The sequence below is a fragment of the Pristis pectinata genome, chromosome 2, assembly GCF_009764475.1.
Source record: "Pristis pectinata isolate sPriPec2 chromosome 2, sPriPec2.1.pri, whole genome shotgun sequence".
Classification (NCBI taxonomy): Eukaryota; Metazoa; Chordata; class Chondrichthyes; order Rhinopristiformes; family Pristidae; genus Pristis; species Pristis pectinata.
In genome coordinates, this window is record NC_067406.1 from 61,136,643 (window position 1) to 61,161,931 (window position 25,289).

Consider the following 25,289-nt stretch of genomic DNA (forward strand, 5'->3'; position numbering starts at 1 on the left):
ACATTTTTCATGCTGATGCTAACCATCTAAATAAATGTCAGAGAGATCAACACTTAAATCCAAGACTATCAAGAGTTTCTGGTTTTGTGTCAGTTGTTGCATAGTTGACACCATAGTTGAGAAGGGTTGCAAGTTGAAGTCCAACTCCAGAAATTTGAGTAGAGAATGTTGGCTGATATTTCAGTTCAGTAAATGAGGGAATGCTGCACCATCAAAGGTCTTGGCATTAATCAAGGGCCTTTACATTGTGAAGCGAATAGGAAAAATACCATGCCACTATTCAAGAAAAGCTGGAGTTATCTTTAGCTAACATTAATCCTTCACTTGAACATTATTAAAACAAGTCATTATATGGCACTTTAGTACTGCTGCTCTGTAGCATCTGCTATGCACAAATTAGCTGCCATGTTTCTTGCGTTACAATTGTAACGCACTTCAAAAGTATTTCACTGGCTATAAAGCACTTGGGAACATACATAAAGGGCTGCCATAGAGTTTTATAGTATGGAAACATGCCTTCTGGCCCACCAAGTTCGCACTGACCATCAAGCATCCATTTACACTAATCCCATTTTATTCTCTCACGCCCATCAACAACCCCCAGATTTTATCACTCAAGTATACACTGGGGGCAATTTACAGTGGCCAATTAACCCACCAACCTTTGGGATGTGGGAGGAAACCTACACATTCACAGGGAGAAGGTGCAAATACAGACAACATTGGAGGTCAGTAGCGAACCCGGGTCACTGGAGCTGAGACAATAACTCTACTAGCTGTGCAACTAATATTGGTATAGGTTTATTATTGCCACTTGTACCGAAGTACAGTGAAAAACTTGTCTTGCATACCGATCGTACAGGTCAATTCATTACACAGTGCAGTTACATTGAGTTAGTACAGAGTGCATTGATATATGTTACATACCAGCAACAAAAGGAACACACTGAGTCATGTATAAGTGTTAGAAACTATTTTATTAATAACTACTTATGATAATAAGAGAGGAAAAAAAATAAAAATGTTAGATATTAGACATTAACCCCCAAAAACTAAACCCGAAGTGTGTGTGTGTGGCAAATTCCCAAACTCCAAGTTCAGGAATAGTTCTCAAAGTTCAGTTCAGTAAGCCATAAGGTGAAACATGAGCAAAGGCTTTTGCAAAACCACCACTGACTGAAGAGAAAATGTAGAGAGAGAGTAGAGAAAGTACAAAATCCAAATGTTCCACGATGGAACCCATATTACACCTCAGTCACTGATGATCTCCACTGCTTTGTTCCAAAGTATCTGCCAGCCCAAAAGGCATTCAAGGCGTGGCCGTCCACAGAAATATCTGTTTCCTTCTACCGGTTAACGACAAAGTGGACTCCACTGGATTATTCCAAAAATCCATACGTGGATTGTAGTGACAGACACAGTTATTGTTTTTCATCCATCGATAGAGGCCAGCAGGCAGTGTCTCTCTCTTCCTCTCTCTTTTCTGACTGAACCAAAACGTCAACACGTCGTTATCTCCTGCTATTGTCGTAATGATGCCCCCCCCCTCCCACACACACACACACTCCTGTACCATGTCTTAAAGGGACATTCACCAAATAGCAACCTAATCCATAACATGTAGTACAGGTAAAGACAATAACAGTACAGAGTAGTGTCACAGCTACAGAGAAAGTGCAGTGCAATAAGGTGCAAGGTCACAAGGTAGATCGTGAAGTGGTATTAGGATGCACGTATTTCTTTTAAGTGTAATGTGGAACTACTATGTAAATTTAGGGAAATTTAAGGATTTGTAACTAAATTTATGGTTTGCGAATGACATTTACCCCCCATTCCTTGTTGTCCTGGGAAGGTTCTGGTGGTTCTTCTTCAATCCTCAAGAACGTGTGTGGCAAAGACGCTTTGACACAGTTCAGTAAGGTATTCTAGAATTTTGATCCAGCAAACAAGTATAATTCATGTTAATGTCAAAATGGTGCATGACTAGGAGATGATAGTATTCTCATGCACCTCCTTCCTTTGACTTCAAGATGGTGGGCTTGATAAATGAAGATCTTAGCAAATGCCTGCAATGAATCTTGTACATCGTGCTCTTTGGATGGAGCAGACAAATGTTTAAGCCAGGGGATGAAATGGTAATCAAGTGTAAAGTATTCCTGACACACTCCCTGATGCACCTTAAATAGATGGAGTCACTTTGCAATCACCTGCTGAAGAATACCCAGCTAAAATTTATGTGGCTGTTCAAGTCCAATTTCTAACCAAAGGTCATCCCAGGATGTTGATGAGAATCTCAGTATTGTACAACCAATGGAGGTGGTTGCACCTTTTATATTATTGGTACCTTGCCAAAGTGTGCTGCAAACATTAGCTCAAGCACTGCTATTGGGCAACAACCATTTCATTAATTCCACTGCCATTTCTGCACATTAAGACTATGATATCATTATCTGACCTTATGGTAGAGATCAATGATGGCCTCAAACAACAACTAATCTCCTTTATGCCTTAATTAATTCTGCTTACTGTAATTGTTCTTCCAGATACCCACTGAATTTAGTTTTAGCAGGTTTCCATGGTATCCTGCTCATTCAAATGCTGTCGACGTCAAAGGAAGTCACTCACACCTCACCTTGTGTGTATGTCCGCATCAAGGCTGTTACGAGGTCTGAAACTGAGTGGTCCAAACCCAAATGTCAGCAATTGGATGATTGCTGAGTACATGCTGTCTGAATGCAGACAGCTAAAGACCCCTCCCATTACTTTGCTGATGATTGGGAGTAGGCCAATAGAATATAACAAATTATTATTGCCTGTCTTTTTCATGTCAGGACACCACATTGTCAGACAGATACTAGAATTGTAGTAGAATAATTTAGCTAGAAACATAGCTGATTCTTCTAAACCACAGCCATAATGTTGTCAGCATTAGTAGCCATAGCTGTGTCCTGTGCACTCACTTATTGAGTGTTGACGTTACGTGGAATGATTTACAGAAATAAGAACTAGTAGCCTTTCTAAGTGAAAATAGTTGTAAATATTTCAGCACTATCCTCACTCACAGAAAGGCATGTTACCAAATGAATCATAGCTGATGCCAGGTTCTGAATGCTTGACTAACCAAACTCCTAAGAACATTTACCAACAAAATTCTGGAGATTCCACTCTGCTACCAGCCTTTTCTCTTGAACTGTGCTATTCAAACTCAGTGCCCCTTATTTTGCAATTTGAATCAGGACACACTTCATTCACCCCATCATGTAAATGTTATCCATATTATTTTAGGACAGTCAATGGCTCTGGCTTTAATGTGTAAACTATATCAAAATTAAATACTGTATTTCACTGTCTTAATAATTAATAATTTATTAGGTTCTATAATAATTAAATAGACATGAATTCATTAATTACTAATTATAAATACCTATCATCAGCTACATTCAATAGGTCCAGGTAGTAAGGATCTTCAATATGAATCTGTGGTGCTGATGCAATCCCTGATGGAGGAATCGTCTGATCAATTTGCATTCGCTGTCGGCGAAATGGAATGTTGCGCTTTTTGCCACCTGCAAAACAAAAAGTCAATTGTTCTGTGCTGAGATTAAATTCCAACATTAGGATCTAACTTAAGTTTCTTCAGATTGTGCTGTACATACGTTCCATACTTGGTTCTCAACTAAAATTGGTTTGCCAGGGTTTCTTTACTTTAAGGTGCAGTTTTGAAATAATTTCATTGTTCAAATAAAATAAATTACACCAACACCAGTTAATTTTGACACTTCTACTGTTTGCCAGCATTTCGTCCATGATTTCAATAGTCCTCCATTTTAAAGGAGTATTCAAAATTCCTGGTAACTGGGTTACATAGGTCTATTTGTTCTGTGATGTCATTTTATGACCTAACCTTCTGTGATGCAATATTTTTTATCTACCATTTAGTGACGTTGATGTTAATGTGATATCGGTGGCTTGAACCTTCTTCAGAAATGCCAGCAATTCCATGTAGAACAGTCATCATTTATTTCTGCAACTGTGGAAGCTCATGAACCCTGCACCATTGCTAAGTTCCAAATTTATGAAGCGCTGATTGCTGGGTATTTTCCAGTTGTGCTCTAATGTTGGGCATCCATGGAGTTCAGCTAGGGAATGTTAATTTTCATAGGTTTCCCAAAAATCACACTGGGAAATGTGCTGTTGAACTTGTGCCAGCTTAGACATAGTGCAAGAGTTGCGAGCCTATTCATTTGGGAACAAAAGTGGCTCCGAGGAAGAAAGGTTAGAATAAGGTCATTTACATGTTTATTAAGCTAATTCTGAAAATTATTTTTTAATGTTTTCAATTTCATCAAATTTCAAGAAAAAAAGTACGATTACATTTTAATTAGTACTTGAGTGTTTTTGAATGTCTGAGACGTGCAAATGTTCTCATTAAGCTGGGGACTAGGCTTAACTGGGTATTAAGTGAACTCTGTGGGCTGGGCTTGCCACTGGCAATCAGAAAGACTCTGCTTTGGCTGTGCTGAGCATTTCTGAATAGCTCAGAGCTGGCTTACCCAAGAAGTTTGCAGGTACTAAATGGCAGACAGCTAGGCACTGGCAGGTAGCGAGCATATTTGCCAAAGACTCAGGCCATTATTGCAAAATCTTATTTTTGTGATCTTTTTTAGAACCATAGAACACTACAGCACAGAAAACAGGCCATTCGGCCCTTCTAGTCTGTGGCGAAACTTTATACCACTAGTCTCATTGACCTGCACTGACCTGCACATAACTCTCCAGACCTCTCCCATCCATATATCTATCCAATTTATTCTTAAAACTTAAGAGTGAGCCCACATTTACCACATCAGATGGCAGCTCATTCCACACTCCCACCACTCTCTGTGAAGAAGTTCCCCCTAATGTTCCCCCTAAACCTTTCCCCTTTCACCCTAAAGCCATGTCCTCTTATACTTATCTCTCCTAATCTAGGTGGAAAGAGCCGACTCACATTAACTCTGTCTATACCCCTCATAATTTTGTAAACCTCTATCAAATCTCCCCTCATTCTTCTACGCTCCAAGGAATAAAGTCCTAACCTGTTCAAATCTTTCCCTGTAACTCAACTCCTGAAGACCCGGCAACATTCTAGCAAATCTCCTCTGCACTCTTTCAATCTTACTGATACCCTTCCTATAGTTAGGTGACCATAACTGCGCACAATACTCCAAATTTGGCCTCACCAATGTCTCGTACAACCTCACCATAACATCCCAACTCCTACACTCAATACTTTGATTTATGAACACCAGGATGCCAAAAGCTTTCTTTACAACCCTGTCTACCTGCGACGCCACTTTCAGGGAATTATGTATCTGAACTCCCAGATCCCTTTGTTCCTCTGCACTCCTCAGTGCCCTATCATTTACTGTGTACGTCCTACCTTGATTTGTCCTTCCAAAATGCAACACCTCACACTTGTTTGCATTAAATTCCATCTGCCATTTTCTGGCCCATTTTTCCAGTTGGTCCAGATCCCTCTGCAAGCTTTGAAAGCCTTCCTTGCTGTCCACAACACCTCCAATCTTAGTGTCATCAGCAAACTTGTTGATCCAATTTACTACATTACCATCTAGATCATTGACATAGACAACAAACAACAATGGCCCCAGCACAGATCCCTGAGGCACACCACTAGTCACAGGCCTCCAGTCTGAGCAACAATCATCCACTACCACTCTCTGTCTTCTCCCACACAGCCAATTTTGAATCCAGTTTACAACCTTTCCATGGATACCTAGTGTCTGAACCTTCTGAACTAACCTCCCATGTTGGACCTTATCAAAAGCCTTACTAAAGTCCATGTAGACAACATCTACAGCCTTTCCTTCATCTACTTTCTTGGTAACCTCCTCGAAAAACTCTACAGGATTCATTAAACACGATCTACCATGCACAAAGCCATCCTTAATCAGCCCCTGGCTGTCCAAATATTGTACATCCGATCTCTCAGAACACCTTCCAATAATTAACCTACGACTGATGTTTTTAAAAAAAAGACACTGGAGTTTCTTCTCCCTCATAGAACATAACAGCACAGTACAGTCCCTTCAGCCCACAATATTGTGCTGGCATTTTATCCTGCTCTTATATCTACCTAACCTTTCCCTCCCACATCACCCCCCATTTCTCTATCATTCATGTGTCTATCTAAGAGTCTCTTAAATGTCCCTAATGTATCTACCCCCACAAACTCTGCAGGCAGTACGTTCCATGCACCCATCACTCTCTGTGTAAAAAAAACTTACCCCTGACATCCCCCTTATACCTTCCTCCAATCACCTTAAAATTATGTCCCCTTGTGTTATCCATTTTCACCCTGAGAAAAAGTCTCTTGACTGTCCACTCGATCTATGCCTCTTATCATCTTGTACACCTCTATCAAGTCACCTCTCATCCTCCTCCTCTCCAGACAGAGGAGCCCTAGCTCACTCAACCTATCCTCATAAGACATGCTCTCCAATCCAGGTAACATCCTGGTACACCTCTTCTGCAACCTTTCTTAAGCTTCCACATCCTTCCTATAATGAAGTGACCAGAACTGAACACAATTTGAGTCTCTCCCCAGAAATTCAGAAGTCTTCTGCAGGGTTCAGTTCTGCAAGTGCCAGATGTCTTCTTTAGAGTTTCCAACACTCTAACTCAAACATCAAGGACCTTGTTGTTGTTGCTGCTCCATCAGTTTGCCTCTTCGCAGAGCTGTAGCTTTCAGTTCTGGTACTGGCAACTGTGGAAGGACATGTTTATCATGGACATGTCATAAAGTCAATTCACCAGACTAACTGTTGGTCTGAGAGGCTGCTAAAGGTCAATTAACCTGCAGTCACCCGTTAGAAGAATACGCAGGAATTTCACAGAATCATAAGATCTTGAGAGGAAATGTCAGGATGGACACTGACAGGGTGTTTCCACTGGCTGGAATCAGGGGCTGTTGTCCAGGACAAGACAGAGATGAGGAGAACGTTCTAAATTTCGACAGTTCTGAATTAGGACTGAGCCAATTGTCATTTATTAAACACAAATCCAAAGGCACCAGGAGCAAGGACAGTTTCTATCCAGCTGTTAAAAGACTCTTGAGCGGACCACTTATACATTAAAGATGAACTCTTGATTTCACAATCTACCTCGTCACGGCCCTTGCACCCCATTGTCCGCCTGTGCTGCACTCTGTAACTGTAACACTTCACTCTACACTCGGCCGTTGTTTTCTCCTGTACTACCTCAATGTACTGATGTGATGACATGATCTGCACGGATGGCACACAAAAAGCCTTTCCACTGTACCTCGGTACAAGTGACAATAATAAACCAATACCAATTGGAACACTGCATTGTACAATTTCTTCACCACCCTGTGTTACTGAAGATTTGTAGTATTAGCAGACAAGAATGAAATCAAAAGTTTGCTATTATGTTGCCCACCTGAAATAAGTAATGTTGTTCACATACACTGCTGTACCACCAGAAACCATTGCTGATCCATATTTTATGCTTACAATTTTCTACACTGCATTTGCCCAGGACAAGCATTTTACACCTCTCTACTATCACAAAAGATTTCATCAAGACAGCATCAAAACTTTATCATAAATAAATTAGGCAATATCACTAATTACCACTGATGGCACAGTGGGATATTTCCAGAATATGATCTGAGGTTGCTCACAAGTGACCAATTAAATGGATATTTGGGCGAACTCAGGATCCAAATGTCACATAGTTACTTAACAATGGAAAGCATCCTATCAGCACAGAATCAGTTTACCACTGGCCCAAATCATTGCTGGACCCAACCAGCATCTTGCAATTGCTCCCATACCTGTCCTGTGATTGCCCTAATCTTTTGTGGCTGCGTGGTTCCTGACAACTTGAAGGCTTTGCCATATTGACTGTCCTGCAAGGCATAGCAGGACGTGAACACCAAGTAGGGCCTCGGACAGCACCACAGACTGCCACGCAGGCCTCTAACCATTCAGGCCATTAGAAGGCCTACAGTTTCCAAATGTCTCTGATGATCACAGCCATTAGGAAACAATTGAAAAATATTTACATGATTAAAATTGAAAATTAAGAAAAATAAAATATCTAAATTAACTTTAAGCCATACTATACTGTTGTTTATTTAAAAACACAAATATACACAGAACAAAAAGAAAAATACAAATACAAACTTAAAGTCAGTTACTCCATTTAAAGGAATAGGGCCTTTCTGGATGCACCGACAATGGCTAGCATAAAGCTGAGGGGCCAGAGTATACCTAGTCACTCAGCTCAACAACTGATAGAAGCACTGAGTATGTGCTCTTCAGCAAGCCAGTGGCTTTCTGCAGAACTGCTGACAAGCTGTCAGAAAGCTCCAACCCTCTACATAAGTATGTGCCGATCTGTGCAACATGTCTGAACCTTTAGTAAAATAACTTACGTAAATACACATGAATGGTATCTTGGGTGAAATATGAGAGACTAAAGCACCACTTTCAGAACTATTAAGAGAAATAAACAGAATTTCCACAAAATAAAAATTCCCAATGAAGAATGCTACACTTGCACCAATTAAATAGGAGTACAAATGCACCATTTGGCTATCAGGCCTGCTCCATTAGTCAGCGAGATCATGGCATATCTCCTAAATGAACCAGTCAATAGCAAAATACCAGAGAAGCTGGAGATATATGGGTCAAACAGTATCTGAGAATGAGGAATATTTCCAGTATTTTCTGTTTTTATCTCCAAATCAACTGCTTCTTACCATGAAATTCACTGCTGAAATAAACTTCTGAGCATAACCAACCACTCTCCACTAAAGCAGTCGGCTATGAACTGTTTCCTATATGGCTCTGCCATACTCGTCTCCATTAATGAAGCACCAAATGAGGGATGCATTAATCCAAAATGGTCTAAAAGTTTGCTTTCTATTTAAGTATAGATAATACACGTTTAATATTTTAAATGAGGGAGTTACATGGAAGAACTTGTATAATGACAATGACAACTGCAGAACTATAATCTAGAAAGTTCACATTACATTTCACTGTTTGCAGCCATAATTCTAATCCATAACAGTTACATGTATATTTAGTAGCACACTACTGTATAGTGAATTACAGTAAAATCATTACACATGCTTTTAAAAAGAATGAAAACAAAATTGCAAATAGCAGTAATCTTACCTGGTGTCTGTACCACTGCCTGCAGATTTTTCTCTTGTAACTGCTGGATCTTTTCAGTCTTTGCTTTACTCTCCTTCTCTAGAGATCGTACTTTATGTACATACTGGTTATTTAAGAACTTCAAATCTGCAGTGTCATGTTCCAATTTTCTAATGGTGTATTTTAAATCTTTAATGCAAAAGGAAAGACAAGTAAATTAAATTTGCATCTTACAACATAGCTGTCAGTTTATTATGTCAGAAGAAGCCAAGAAACAGTGGAGAAATTACATGACAATTTGCAATCTTCTTATTGAACATTTTACACTTACTTCTATACACAATTCAGGTCTTAAATACCGAATTATTATGGGTTGATAAATACAAGAGCATTAAACTCACTAGAATGACAATAAATACAGTACAACATATTTTTGGCCTTGTAACTTAATGGATGCTTACAGTTACTCTGTAAAAGTGAATTCTGAAATAAATCACAAAGATCCTGATCTAGGTCGCTCCAGGTCAATGTTGTTTTTGTGGGTGAGTTCACGCACTTGTTATTTTCATAGCCCGTGAACGAGGTGGCATTATTTGCATGTCACTTTTTGTTCAATGTAAAACTGCAGAACCATTTACAGTATGTAAAAGTTTGTTCTAAACACCATTTAGGTGTAAATGGGAGTTATTGTCAATTAATTAAGTGTTTAGATGGTAACATAGGGAAATCCACTAACATGTTTAAGTTACGATAAATATATTTGCAAAAAATATTTAGAAGGCATGTTTTCTTTTGATATTCCAGTGGGTACTTGATGCAGTCAAAGTACATGACCACACCACCCTAGTGTCTCTGGACAGGCAGCACAGATGGTACAATTTGCATACATATTTCAATAAATGTTTCCAATGTAAATATTTTAAAATTTCCCAAGCAGAGGTCAGACCAAAGCACAGGGAATGGTAATAAAAAGTGGAACAAAGTGCATCAAGGAGGGGAACTTTGAAAGGAAAATATAATAAACCTGTCATCTTTAGATTGAACCATCCTGCATAAACTCCAGCTCAATGAAAACTGCCATCTCCATCCTAGCCTTCGCCACATTCCACCCAATAATGAGTTCTTCCCTTGTTGACATCCAGTCCAGTCTTTCTATTTTCATATTCTTCACCTTGAGTTCAAATACATTCATTACTTCATCAAAACCCATGCTTCCTGTCATCATGAGTGCCACCCAAGAGCATAATCTTCTGCCAACTCTGTCTACTTGTTCAGCCTCTGTACTGCCTCTAGCCATAAAGGCCCTAAACTCTTGAATTTTCTCTTAAACCATTATTCTACTCAAACTTGCTCGCCTTCTTTATGTTCCATCGCTTTCATCAAGCTTTAAGTCACCCTTACTAATGTCTCTTCCCTTGTGTTGATTTTTTTTGTCTTATGAAATGGCTTTGCACATTCTGCAGTTTTAAAAGTGCATTATAAATGCATGTGATTGCCAAAGAATAACTTTTTTTTAAAAGCTGGAAAAGAAATTAGCTATCTGAGTTTAGAATGCTTTCAACAAACACACAAGACAAAATAAATCCCATTTAAGTACAAATAAAACAGTAATATTGTTAAATAAATACTTGGAGAATTTGCCCCAAGCTATGCATGCAGCCTACCAATACCTTTGATCTGTTGATCCGATTCCTCTTTTAATCTCAGTAATTCCTGGTGAAGTTTGTTGTTCTCCTGGACAAGACGTGCATTCTCAGTTCTATATGGCTCAAGTACAGAGTCCAAGTTCTTGCTCTCTTTTTCTGTTTTTCCGGACGACAGTTTAGCATTGCGAAGGCTTTCTGTAGTGTGTACCAAATCACTGTAACATAATAGTATATTTGTATAGAATGGTATGCATTGATAGAAATATTCCCCAATTCAATCCATTGTACCTTCTATAACGTTTACCAAGTAGCGAAACACAGTTTTTAAGATCTGCATTTCATCAAGGCATACATTTAAATTTAATTAACTTATGTTATTTATAAGTAAGGACCAAGAAGTAGGCAGTGTTAGCTGACCCTTCAAAACAGGAGACTAGTGGATTAAACATAAAGAGTGTTTTAAACTTTTGTGTGGTTCACGAGCAGATAAAAATCTTGTCTGTGGTGACATTCACTTTTAAAGAAAAACATACTTCACCAATAATATTATTGGAAATTGTATAATGGCAGTCAATAGAAAACAGAAGCCATATATCCTCTTGATCATGTTCTGACAGTCAATATCATGACTGATTCTCTACCTTGTTTAATTCTTTGCCTGCCCCTATTTCCTAATATTCTCTAAGCATCCATATCTAGTAATCACAGTTTTGATTATATCCAACCTTGATTACAAAGATTCACAAATAGAGCAAATATTTCTCACTGCAATGCTAGATGACTAACCACTAACCCAGAAACAACAGCTCTAAAGTCTCCACTTACAGTAAATAACCTCTGCTGTCAATCTCTCAGAATCTTTTATATTTTGCTATGATTATCATTCTTCCAAACTCCAGCGAGTATAGGCCTACAGACTTTCTCTTCATAGGGAAAACTACTCATCCCAGCAATCAGTCTGGGAAACCTAAATCTCACATTTCCAGAGGAACAATAACCTTCAATATGTGCAAAGATCAAAACTGGTATGAGATATATCATGTGATACAGTGATTTCAAAGGAACATTCAAAATCCATCTCCAGAATAAGAAAATTGAAATAGATGTTTTACAAAAAAGCCAAAAAAAGTTCCACAGCCAGAAAAAAAATATTTGGTAGAAGCAGAAATATAAGAAAACACCCCACAACTCTACGAAAACTTGCAAGATTCAGCATCAGCCAGAATTACAAGACCATAAAGATGTATAGGACAAATCAGAAAGGATTTGATATCATCCCACAGAAAACCATTCTAGAAAAATATGGAAGTCCAAAATCATTCACATGCCAAGCAAAGCCTCTAAAACAAAAAAAATCACTCTGCTAACTCTTATTCACAATTCAAGAACACAATCCCATCTCCAGAAGTTCGATCCTCATCTTTTTCCCTAGCTCCTTGAATGTTGGAAACAGAAAGAACTACCTCCTGACATCATGTCCACTCTTATCAACCCCTTCCTCCTAATGAGACAACATTTCCTAGCCATAAACCTCAACTCTCACCTTCCTTTTTACTTCTTCCTGTTTCAACTCCCCATTCTCCCTACTGTCTTTTCTCTTGCCCTTACATGCTACAATCCTCTATTCCAATCCTTGCCATCGCCTCCCTCAAGACTTCCTTTTAACCCTATCCCAACCTTCTTTAGTTTTCCTCAACTGAAATGCCCTAGTCCTCACTTACATCTGCTGTAACATTTTTCTCTGCAGAATGAAATTGTGAAACACCTAGAGCAACAAAAGACAATGATTTATGTTCAAATACCTGAAAAGTTTTTCCACCAATGGGAGTGTCTCTATCCCAAGGGGCTGCCTATAGCCAAGTTGATCCAAACGCTTTCGCAGGTTTACAAACTTTCTCTCTGAAGTGGTGGTCATGTCAATAAATGTTTCACGGCAAATTCAGGCAAATTTCCTAGATGTTAAAACAAGTAGGAGGTATAATGTAGCATGACCAAAACAGAAGGTGGCAAAACATTGCAGGAATATAAACCTCAAGGGAGAATACCATACTGGTATCAAGTGTAGCAAGGAGAGACACCACACTTTCCATACTCCAGCCTAACCACCATAGAGAGAATTAACAATCTACAGTTAGGACGTGACATCAAACTTAGAACAATGGGAAAAGTCCACAGAACAATGGGAGACAATCACTCTGGAACACTGCAACTCAACACAAAAACGATTGTCGATAGAAAACTACGTTTATTTAAATTAAATGCTCATTAGCTGGGAGCACACAATCAATTTGTAGACTGGTTAATAACAACGGGTTGTTGTATGATAGAAGCTAACTTCTATGTTACTAAAACCACTAGACATGTCTAGACAATGCCCAGGATGTCATCATGATTGAGAGATTAGAGTTAAATGCAGCAAAGAAGTTGAAGTTTTTTTTTCTCCACAGCAGCAGTACGTGGTGTGATGACTTGGTAGAGATCTACAGTTTGTTTCCACTGACCAGCAAGATAGGAACAAGGAAGCAGAAATTTAAAAATAGGGCTCAGGATAAACTTTGGTGGCATAAGTGAAATGCTTTCAAACCATCTGACACAAATAGTATAGCTGACATGAAAATCCTTTGTTTCTCGCTTCATTTTTCATTACTACCATTGGGGAGGTGGTACAGGAGCCTGAAGACTCACTCAATGATTCAGGCTTCTTCTCCTCCGCCATCAGATTTCTGAATGGTCCAGGAACACCACCTTGTTATTCCTTTTTTTTGCACTATTTCTTTATTTCTGTAACATAGTAATTTTGTCTATGCACTGTACTGCTGTTGCAAAACAATAAATTTCACATCATAAGTCAGTGATAATAAATCTGATTCTACAATCTTTTGAAGTTCACCCTGCAGCTTATGTAGAGCTTTAACAGTACATTATCAGTTTATATCCCTGATGGGCAACTCACTTCTAATCCTTTCACTTGTTACTTAAATCTATGCCCCCCCCCCCCCAATCTATTGACCTCTTTGTGAAGGGATATCTTCCTATTCATTCTGTTTATATATGCAATTCCAACACCTCGATCTGTCAGCATGTTCTAATGCCATCAATCCCAAAATAGCTAATCTTACATTTAAATTAAGCATGTCCAGCCACGCAATGTCTTCTGTACTCTTTTCAACATTAACACACCTTATAATGTGATAATTCTAATTATATGTAGTACTCAAACTGCCGTTTAGTGCTTTACACACTTCTAATGTGACCTTGCAGACCTTTTTATGCCTTGTTCAATAAAAGCCAGTTCTGCCACCATCAAGAATCTGTGAACATATGCTCCAAGGCTCTTTTCTGCAATATTTTATGTATTTGACTTGCTTGCTCTCCAAAATGCACAAGATCACAAGACAAGGGAGCAGAAGTAGGCCATTCGGCCCATCGAGTCTGCTCCAAAGAAAAGGGGAAAAAGAAAAAGAAATGAAAAATGGGGGGGGGTCTGCTCCATGAGCTAAAAAAAACTATTCTAACCCCAATTTCCGGCCTTATCACCATATCCCTTGATACCGTGACTAATTAGATATCTATCTATCTCCTCCTTAAACGCCCCCAATGATCTAGCCTCCACTACTGTACGTGGCAAGGAATTCCATAAATTCACTACCTTCTGGCTAAAGAAATTTCTCCTCATCTCTGTTTTAAACCTGTACCCTCTAATTCTAAGATTGTGCCCTCTGGTCCTGAACTCACCCACCAAGGCAAACAGCTTGGCCGCATCTACTCTATCCAGTCCTTTCAACATTTTAAATGTTTCTATGAAGTCCCCTCTCATTCTTCTGTACTCCAGTGAGTACAGTCGAAGAGCTGACAAACACTCATCATATGTAAGCCCTTTCATTCCAGGAATCATCCTCGTAAATCTCCTCTGAACCCTCTCCAACATCAGTACATCCTTCCTAAGATATGGGGCCCAAAACTGCACACAGTATTCCAAATGAGGCCTCACTAGTGCCCCGTAGAGCCTCATCAACACTTCCTTACTTTTATACATTATACCTCTCGAAATGAATGCCAACATAGCATTCGCTTTCCTTACTACCGATCCGACCTGGTGGTTAACCTTTAGGGTATCCTGCATGAGTACCCCCAAGTCCCTTTGTACTTCTGTACTTTGAATTTTATCCCCTTCTAGATAATAATCTGCCCATTTATTTCTGTTTCCAAAGTGTATAACTGCACATTTCTTAACATTGAATTTCATCTGCCATTTCCTTGCCCATTCTCCTAAACTATCTAGGTCTCTCTGCAACCTTCCTGTCTCCTCAATACTCTCTACTCCTCCACCTATCTTGGTGTCATCCGCAAACTTAGCCACAAAACTATTTACACCATCATCCAAATCGTTAATGTACAGGGTAAAAAGAAGCGGCCCCAACACCGACCCCTGCTGAACACCACTAGTAACTGGTAGCCAACCAGAACAGGATCCTTTTATTCCCACCCTTTGCTTTCTGCCAACCAGCCAGTGCTCCACCCATTCTGTTATCCTACCTGTAATTCCATGACTTCTCATTTTATTAATCAGTCTCTTGTGCAGCACCTTGTCGAAGGCCTTTTGAAAGTCTAAATACACAAAATCTACCGCCTCTCCCTTATCCACCCTACCTGAGATTTCTTCAAAAAACTCCAATAGGTTGGTCAGGCAGGATCTTCCCTTCACGAAACCATGTCGGCTTAGACCGATCTTGCCTTGCAACTCTAGGTATTCTATAACCTCATCCTTGAGGATCGATTTTAATAACTTTCCCACCACTGATGTCAGACTAATAGGTCTGTAATTTCCTTTATGCTGCCTCCCACCTTTCTTATACAGCGGAACTACATTTGCGACCCTCCAGTCCTCTGGAACCATGCCGGAGTCTATCGATTCCTGGAAAATTATCACTAATGCCTCCGCTATCTCTAAAGCCACCTCCTTCAGAACCCGGGGATGCACCTCATCAGGTCCAGGAGACTTATCAGTCTTTAGTCCATTTAGCTTTCCTAGCACCCTCTCTCTAGTAATCTTAACTGAACTCAGTTCCATTCCTTGAGACCCCTGACTATCCGGTATATTGCTGATGTCCTCCACAGTGAAAACTGATGCAAAATACTCATTTAGTTCCTCTGCCACCTCTTTATCATCCATTATAATCTCTCCCACACCGTTATCCATTGGTCCTATATCAACCTGTGTCTCCCTTTTACTCTTCATATATTTAAAAAAAACTTAGTATCCTTTCGAATGTTATCTGTCAACTTCCTTTCATAATTCATCTTTTCTTTCCTAACGACCTTCTTAGTTTCTTTCTGCAGGTTTTTGAAAGGTTCCCAGTCTTCCGTTTTCCCACTAATTTTTGCTTCCTTGTATGCCCTCCCTTTTGCTTTTATTTTAGCCTTCACCTCTCTCGTTATCCACATTTGTGCCTTTTTTCTTGGAATATATCTGTCCTGCATTTTCCTTATTACTTGTAGAAATTCCATCCATTTCTGCTCCGCTGTCCCTCCAGCTAGCTTACTCTTCCAATCAATTTGGGCCACTCCTCTCTCATGCCACTGTAATTTCCTTTGTTCCACTGCAGTATCAATACACCAGTGATCTGCTTCTCCTTCTCAAATTTGAAACTGAACACAATCATATTGTGATCACTAGTTCCTAATGGTTCCTTTACCTTTAGTTCCCTAATCACCTCCAGTTCATTACACAGCACCCAATCCAAAACAGCCGATCTCCTGGTGGGCTCATCAACAAGTTGCTCCAAAAAGCCGTCCCGTAGACATTCCACAAACTCACTCTCCTGAGATCTACTGCCTTGCTGGATTTCCCAGTCCACCTTCATGTTAAAATCCCCCATAATTATCTAACGTTGTCATTCTGACACGCTTTTTCTATTTCTAACTGCAACTTATAGCCCACTTCCTGACTGCTATTAGGGGGCCTATATATAACTGTTACTATTGTCCTTTTACCTTTGCTATTTCTTAGTTCCACCCATAAGGATTCCACCTCTTCTGACCCAGTGTCCTTCCTTTCTATTGATTTTATATCATTACCATCCATCATGGCCGCACCATCCCCTCTGTCTACCCGCCTATCCTTCCTATACACTGTGTACCCCTGGACATTTAATTCCCAATCACATCTGTCACAAAGCCATGACTCGGTGATTGCCACAATGTTGTATTTATTAATCTGTAGTTGTGCCACTAGGTCATCTACTTTATTTCTAATGCTCCAAAATGCATTACTCTCATCTGGATTGAATTCCTGGCATCATCTTTCTTCCCCTCTAACCAGTCCAATGATTGTTTCCTGTGGTTTACAGATTTTATCCTAGTAACCACAGTACCAATTTCATTAACAACTGATTTCTTAACTCTGTCCTTGCATAATGGGCTAGAAAGCCACATACCTAGGTTTGCCAATACCTCATAGGCAACATAGTAAACAAAACAAACAAATTACAAAGGGATATTGATAGATTAATAATACAAAGCTGCAGCAAATGGAATTCAAGGCAAGCAAAAATGATGGTATTCATTTTAGAACTAAAAATTTTAGAAAGAACTTCAAAATAGAACTTTACATAGCATGAAAAGCTAACCACAGTGAATGATGGAGTTGACTTAAAGTTGCACATATATAGGTTATTAAAATATAGACTAGAATACAAAGAGATATAAGTTATACTGTGGCCATACAGTGCAGCTTAGACTACACCTGGAGCACTGTAAGTAGTTCTATTCATCTCAACTTAGGTATGTAATATATAGACTTTGGAGGACATGCAGCATATATTGACAAGTAGGGACTAGAAGGTTAAAAGGTGATTTTGACCGAAGATTTCAAGATATGAAGGGGAAGAAATAGGATGTAGAGAGCAAGATTGTTTGCACTGGGAGGGAAATCCAGAAAAAAGAGTTAAAACCTTTTCAGCAGTGAAATCGAAAAAATACTTTATTTTATTTTAGCCTCATTAAAGCATCAACACTTTCAAACACACTTAAATTAACCTCATTAAAATGGCAGAAATTGGGTCAATGGCCTATTCTGTTTACATTTTACACTTCCTAATCATACAGATGAATAGTTAGAACATTCTATGCAGTGTAGCCCTGAATTTCCAAAGAGCACTACCTACAGAGAATTATGTTACTCTTAACATTTACATGAACATACAGTAAATTAAGCAATGGACACTATATAAATGTAGTCAATTAAAAGCCTTGATGGCCCTTCTACCATATTTACAAATGCTCTAACTTTTTAAGTAAACAGTTTCTGATGTCCTGACAGTAAAATGTTCTGATTTTTCAGATTGTTTGTACCAGTTGCAAATCTGCATTATGGATCCATGGGCATCAAAAAATTTGGGGAAATTGAGATGTAATCTGAGGAATAGCCCACTAGGATAATCTGCACCCAATATGATTTTTCTTTTATTTTACAACTACACGAAATTGTGCTGTGGCCTTAATGAAGGCTCCAAATGCTAGCAAATTTTTCTGTGGATCATGAACAAGTTTCTAGCTTCTGAACTACACTACACTTATTCGCTGCATGTCCATTTTAAAAGAAGTTCTTTCAACTAGGCAATGATACCAAGCTTGTGAATGGTCACTGATCTGAAACTTCAATTGTTTTTCTCTCCATAGATGCTGCCTGACCTGCATTCCAGCATTCTCTATTTTCATTTCTGATTTCCACTGTCAACATCTCTCTGCTTTTCAATAACGGCAAGCTACCATGGGGAGACAATAGCAAAATTGTCCTTTAATAATTGACTCCTTCAGCAGACCACTTCAGACGACATTAAGAGCAGTCGATTGGGGGTAGAATCAAATTTTAAATTTTGCATCTGAGGTAACTGCTGAACATGCATTTTTACATCTCCTTTTGTATTGCTGAAAGCAATTTCCATAAAATCTTCGCAGAAGGGAGCGAGGCAGCTGGTATACAAAGACTCGCTTCTGTGCTACTGCAGCTGCCCTAAAATGGCATTTGGTTTGTTTCAAATGGTCTCAGTTATACTTCATGGAAACAATTCAGCTTCTGTTTGCTAAAATCCTATGTTTGGCTGTATTGTACAATGGTGATGAGTATGAAAATAACAATGAGTATTAATATTCATAAATCTGTGACAGTGCATATTATGTGGTTTAGTTAATTTACAAGGTAACAAAAGCAATGCATGATATAAGGTTTGCTCCCAATCACAGTTGGCCCAAAGATTCTGCACATATTCACTAATGAATTACACAATAAAACCTCAATGTACTGTGACTCTTTTAATTATAACGTTACCTTATTTAAAGAATAGTTATTCAGCACAACACTTTAAGTAATCAAACCGCTTGGAGTTCACTGCATCAACTGTAATGTGGAAATTGGAATGAAGACAAAGATTAATGCATTAAATACTATTTAATAAAAACAGAAAATGCTGAATTTACTCAACAGCGAGGTTGTGCCTGTTGAGAAACAAAGAATGGTTTTCACGTGAATGAGGACAGACCTGAAACATTAACCATTTTCCTCTGCACAAAAGCTACCCAAGTACTTCTAGCATTGTTTTTATTTCAGATTTCTAGTATTTGTGATATTTGACTCCTGCAAATGTTATTATTTCTTTATTACATTTTTGAAAATATAACACATTACTTCTGCATCACATGAAAATCTTATATTAAACATATTACACTGACTCAAATTTTGTTAACCACTTGACACCATGGACCAATAAGACCCTAACATTTGTCCATTATACTATACACAAGGTTATTCGGGGGGGGGGGGGGGGGGGGGCGCATGTGTGTGGAAAGCAAACTCTGAACCATTTACAGCCATGCTAGAGGACCTTGACCTTCTTTCTCTATTCCTGGACTATTTCAAATCATCCCACATCAAATCTGTGCTCTCACTGAACCTATAAGTGATGCAGTTTTACTCTCCTTACTTCAGACGTATATCAGGTTTTCCAACAAGCAATTCCAGTAACAAAGATGCCCTGCATCTGCATTGCACCTCCAATCATAGTTCCTGGGCCAACAGAACATTGATGTACTAATGCAGACTACAAATACTGGTCTTAAGCTAATTATTTTTGACAATTTGTGATCTGGGGGTGACTAAGGGCAACATTCATTGCTCATCCCTAACTGCCTTCGAAAAGTTGGCGTTGGGCTTTCTTGACCTGTTAAAGACCTTCTCCCACAGTGCTGTTGGGTAGGGAGTTATAAGATTTAGACCCAGGAACAATGAAGGAGCAGTGATATCTCTCTAAATCAGGGTGGTGTGCAACTTGAGGGGAAACTGCAGGTGATGGCAGTCTTTCACGAGCTAATCGAAATTCCCAATAACTTTCTGTGCCAGGAGTACAGTCTTTTAATAAGGCTTGATAATACCTAGCAGGTTCCCAAATAGGAAGACACATGAACCTTTAATCTTCCCTCCTCAGACAAGGTTTATGTTACAGATCCTGCTGCAGTCCTTCCAATCCTCTGGACTCTCCCTCCACCCACAACCTTGAATCTTACAGCCTGGCTCCACTCCCACATAGACCTTCATCTACTATTTCCATTTCATCAGCATGCAGTGTTACTCAAACCATTAGCTTCACAACCAGCACAGTATCAATCAATGCCAGTTCTGAGTTCAAACATCACCAACTATCGCCTCAGCAAGAAATGCTCTTCCATACTCCACGATGTAAACCTTAGCCTCCATCCCACCCCCCCACCCCAAAATGTTGCAGTTCATTTACAAATGTACAGAATACAAATACCATAAATTAACAAAGCAGTGACTGGTGTGCACACAGACTCATTATGGAAGCACGCAGAAGTTTTGTTCAGTTCTTCAGATAATTAAGCAGCCTGTGCCCTCTTGCACAAAGATGTCCAGGTTTAGGCTGATAAGTGGCAAGAAACATTTGGGTCATACAAGTGTTGAACAACAATTCTCCATTTGACATTTAACAGTATTTCCCTTAAGTTCACCTCACCACAATTACTATCCCAGGGAGGCAATGGTCAGAAACTCTACCAACTATTTGATTCATGGCAGGTCAGAGACTAGAGTGGCACTGCCAAATAACTAAGCTCAAATGTCCAAGGACTTTTCTTGCCTGACTAAATATAGCTCCAGCATCACTGTGTCAGTGGGAAGAGAAAAACTGAGTTAATGTTACAGAGGTCATTCTCTCTTCTCTCCTCTTCCATCGGGTAGAAGATACAGGAGCCTGAGGGCACGTACCACCAGACTTAAGGACAGCTTCTACCCCACTGTGATAAGACTATTGAACGGTTCCCTTATATAATGGTTCCCTTGTACTGTTATTGTTTTTTTACCTGTACTACATCAATGCACTCTGTACTAACTCAATGTAACTGCACTGTGCAATGACCTGTATGATCGGTATGCAAGACAAGTTTTTCACTACCTTGGTACAAGTGACAATAATAAACCAATACCAATGGATATCCACAACTGGCCAATTCTGATACAATCAAAGAAAACCATTTCCCAAAACAGAACTAAGTATCAAGTCCCAAAGGTTACAACCTGCTCAGGTGGAAGATGAGGTGCTGTTCCTCAAGCTTATGTTGGGCCTTGCTGGAAAGGTGCAGGAAGCCATTCACTGATAAGTCAGACTGGGAGTGAGATTGTGAATTGTAGTGACAGGTCCCTGCGGACTGAAGGAAGATGCTCTGCAAAACAGTAACCCAATCTGCACATCGTGAGCACTGAATGCAATGTAGTCAATTGGAAGTGCAAGTGAATCACTGCATGATCTGAAAGGACAGCTCAAGTTCCTGGATGGAAGGAAGATACCTGATAAAATGGCAGGTATACATCTCCAGCAGTTGAATGGAAAAGTCTGTGAGATGGGAGTTGTTAGTGTCATGGAGAAATACAGCATGGACACAGGCCCTTTGGCCCAATGAATCCATGCCGACCACATTGTCCACCTAGCTAGTCCCAATTCCCTGTGTCCTGAGTTGTTGGTGGAGATGGAGGAGTGCACCAGAAAGCCACAAAGGGAATGGTCACTTCTAAACACTGAAAGGGAGGGAAAGATGTGCCCGGTGATAGAATCTCGTTGAAGGTGGCAGAAATCACAAGCGATGACCTATTGAATGTGGAGGCTGGTAGAGTAGAGGGCGAGGACCGGGGAACTCTATCCTTACTGTCTAAAGAGGAAATGAGAGCAAAGTTGTGGTGAAATGCAGTCCAGTAAACCTAAAATCTGACCTTTGGAAAGTTCTGTAATCCACTAATCAGGAGGTAATTGCAGGACATTTAAAACATAAGGCAATCAAACAGAATTAACATGGCTTTATAAAAAGGACATCTTGTTTGACATGTGTTAGAGTCCTTCAAGGATGTAACAAACACGGTGGAAAAAGGGGAACCAGTGGATGTGGCCAATCTGAATTTTGACAAGGTGCCTCAAATGTTTACTGCACAGAGTGCAAAGGGTTGGGATTAATATATTGTTATGGACAGGGAAGTGGCTAACTGACAGAAAGTGGCTGACAGGAAGTGTTTCTATATTAGTTATTAGTAATTCATGGTCAGTGCTGGGCCCTCACATACTTTTAATCTATGTTAATGATGTTAATGACTTGGTTGAAAGGACAATGTGTACTGTAGCCAAATTTGCTGATGATCCAATATATAGGCCAAATTGTAAATACCAAATTCAGTTGAGTAGATTGGAAGAAGTGCAAGAAAATCACTGCTTCAATTGAAATTATTGTTCAGATCTCTGGATGGTGGGAAGGGAAGAGGTGAATGGACAGGTGGTCCATCTCCTGGGAAGGTACCGTGGGACTGGGAGTGGTGCATGGGGATGGAAGAGCAGACCTGGGAGTCACCAGTCAGCTGTCCCTGCATAATAAGGGGAGGAAAGGGGAAGATGTGAATGGTGGTGAGATCACATTGGAGCTGGCAGAAGTTGCAAAGGATTTATCCTAGTGATCCTTCTCTGAACTGCCTCCAATGACAATATGCCTTTTCTTAAATAAGAAGACCAAAACTGCTCACAGCACTCCAGAAGTGGCCTCAGTTGTGCCTTTTTACTGTGGTCTTAAGTCTTCCCTGTGCTTCCCTTATTAACTACAGCACCTTTATGCTAGCTGTGTTTCCTGAATGAGGACGCTCTCAGCCCCAGTCCCTTTGGGCTGGAGTCTTCTGTGGTTATTCTCCATTTAAATAAAGATTTGTTTTTTTTAAAAAATTTTTCCTTCGAAATAGATATTTTCCCATATTATACTCCATTTACCAATTTTTGCCCACTCCACTCACTTAACCCATCAATGTCTCTCTATAAAATGTTTGTTATCCACTTTGCAAGCAAGAGTGAAAAAGCAAGTTACCATTTAAGCAGGGAGAGATAACAAAATGTTGCGATGCAAAGGGATCAGGGCATCCCAGTACATAAAACAAGACAATAACATGCATGTATGACGTTATTAGGAACCCTAAAGGAATGTTGTCCTTTGTTGCAAAGATTAGAGAGAATAAAAGTAGGAATGCTTTGTTACAACTTTACAGGGAGCTGATGAGACCCCGTTTGGAGCACTGTGTAAAGTTTTGGTCTTCATATTTAAGGAAAGATGTATTTGTGTTGAAAGCAAGGAAGTGAAGGTTTAGTTGATTGGTTCCTGGGATGACAGGATTGATGCACGAGAAAAAGTTTATCCTACTGGAGCATTAAACGTTGTGAATTTATCGAAATATTTAAGATTCTAAGGGGAAATGACAGGGTGTTTGCTGAGGGGATAATTGGGGATTTCTTGAACGAGAGGGCGTAGTTTCAGAATAGGGAGTTGCTCATTCAGGTCAGGAATAAGTAGACATTTCTGATTTCAGAGTGTCACTATTTTCAGAAATTCTCTATCCAGAGATGGTGGAATCATTAAATTTATTCAAGGCAGAAAATGACAGACATTTAAACTACAGGGGAGTCAGAGGGTGAGGGAGATAGCAAAAAGTGGCGTTGAAGCAAAAGTTGGAACAGACTCGAGAGGTCTACTCAACTACTACTTTGGCAAAACTTTTCCCATATTATACTCCATTTTATACTCTATTTATTATACTCTTTCACTCTGGTACCTCTAAACTAAATCTCATTCTGCTCCACCCCATAAATTGATACCCGAAAACCTTCTGCCCAACCTCTAACTCACACCAAGTCCTTCTCACCCATCTCCCTGACCAGGTTGGCTTCTGGTCAGATAATTTTAAAGATCAAATTGATGTCTTCGTGAAATCCCTCCCGTTGTTCCTAATCCCTCTAATCCCCTCCAGCTCTACAACCTAGTTATACACTCTCCAGTGCAGACCACTTAACGAGTCCTGAATGCAACGTATTTACCACCTGCGGCTGTCTCTTCCCCTCCCGAAGCTCCGGAATTTCCTGCCGCAATCTCTCGGCCTCCAACTAATCGGACAGACGGCCGGACATCGCCGTCCCTCCGCTCCCCCGGACCTCCCCTCCGCCCTGCAACCGGCTTAACAGCTGGAGGTTCGTTCCTGCCGCATGAACGGGGGGGGGGGGGGGGGAAAGGGGACCTCCTTCTGCCGCATCCGCTTGGAGTTGGCTAGGGGGCGGGTGAAGCAACACTCGGGGTCCGAGGCTGCACTCGGCCGCCGCCGCCCCCTTCCCGGGCCGGACCTTCCCCGGTCCTCCTGCCCCCGACACAGACACGGACACCGCCCCCGACACGTCCCCAGCCGCCGCCCAACTTTAGCTCAAGGCCGGTCTGGGCCGACGTTGTCAGGGGAGACCCCCTCCGACCCCCGGCTCCTGCCCGCTTACCGCCGCCTTCCTCGGCCGTCGGGACCCGTCTCCCCGCGGCGCCGTCACCGCCCCCCGCACCGGATCCCGGGCCCCGGGTCTCCGCCGCGGCAAGACGTTTGAAAATGGCGCGCACCCCATCCGGGCGACCGCTGACCCGCACCGCGGCGCCGCCCAGCGGTGGGAGGGGGCAACGGCAACCGGTGTCGCAGCGCCACCAGGAGGTGGGAGGGGGGGATGGCAACCAAGTGCAGCAGCGCCCCCGGGAGGTGGGGAGGGGGAACGGCAACCAGTGCCGCGGCGCCGCCCGGCGGTGGGAGTGGGGCAATAGCAACCAGTGCCGCGGCGCCACCGGGCGGTGGAGGGGGGAAACGGCAACCGGTGCCGCAGCGCCTCCCGGCGGTGGGAGGGAGGAACGGCAGCCGGCGGAGGGCACCACACGTCGCAGTTGGAGAATGGCACACGCGGGGGGGGGGGGGGGGGGGTGGCGCCACCAAGTGGTAGAGTGGGGGAATGGCAGCCAGTGGGACGGCGCCGCCCGGTGGTGGAATAGGGGAACGGCGCTTTGCAGGATGGTGCCATCTCGTGCTTCGGCTTCGTATTTCAGCATTTACTTCGAGGATGAT

At 40.9% G+C, this 25,289-nt stretch overlaps 1 protein-coding gene across 5 annotated transcripts in view; it reads right to left on the minus strand.

The window, feature by feature from the left end:
• Positions 1 to 24,822, minus strand: part of cep135 (centrosomal protein 135) — an 83,168-nt gene extending 58,346 nt beyond the window's left edge. For 3 of the 5 annotated variants that reach the window (XM_052009998.1, XM_052009999.1, XM_052010000.1), the window contains exons 1-5: positions 24,685 to 24,818; positions 12,637 to 12,786; positions 10,859 to 11,049; positions 9,210 to 9,377; positions 3,425 to 3,566 (exon numbers count right to left, since the gene is read on the minus strand). In XM_052009998.1, the coding sequence (XP_051865958.1) occupies positions 3,425 to 3,566; positions 9,210 to 9,377; positions 10,859 to 11,049; positions 12,637 to 12,749 (614 nt within the window). In that variant the 5' untranslated portion in view covers positions 12,750 to 12,786; positions 24,685 to 24,818. Of the gene's footprint in view, positions 1 to 3,424; positions 3,567 to 9,209; positions 9,378 to 10,858; positions 11,050 to 12,636; positions 12,787 to 19,163; positions 19,233 to 24,684 lie in introns of all 5 variants that reach the window. The other 2 variants (XM_052009996.1, XM_052009997.1) reach the window with 2 other exon arrangements.
• Between the last annotated feature and the right edge of the window lie 467 nt (positions 24,823 to 25,289).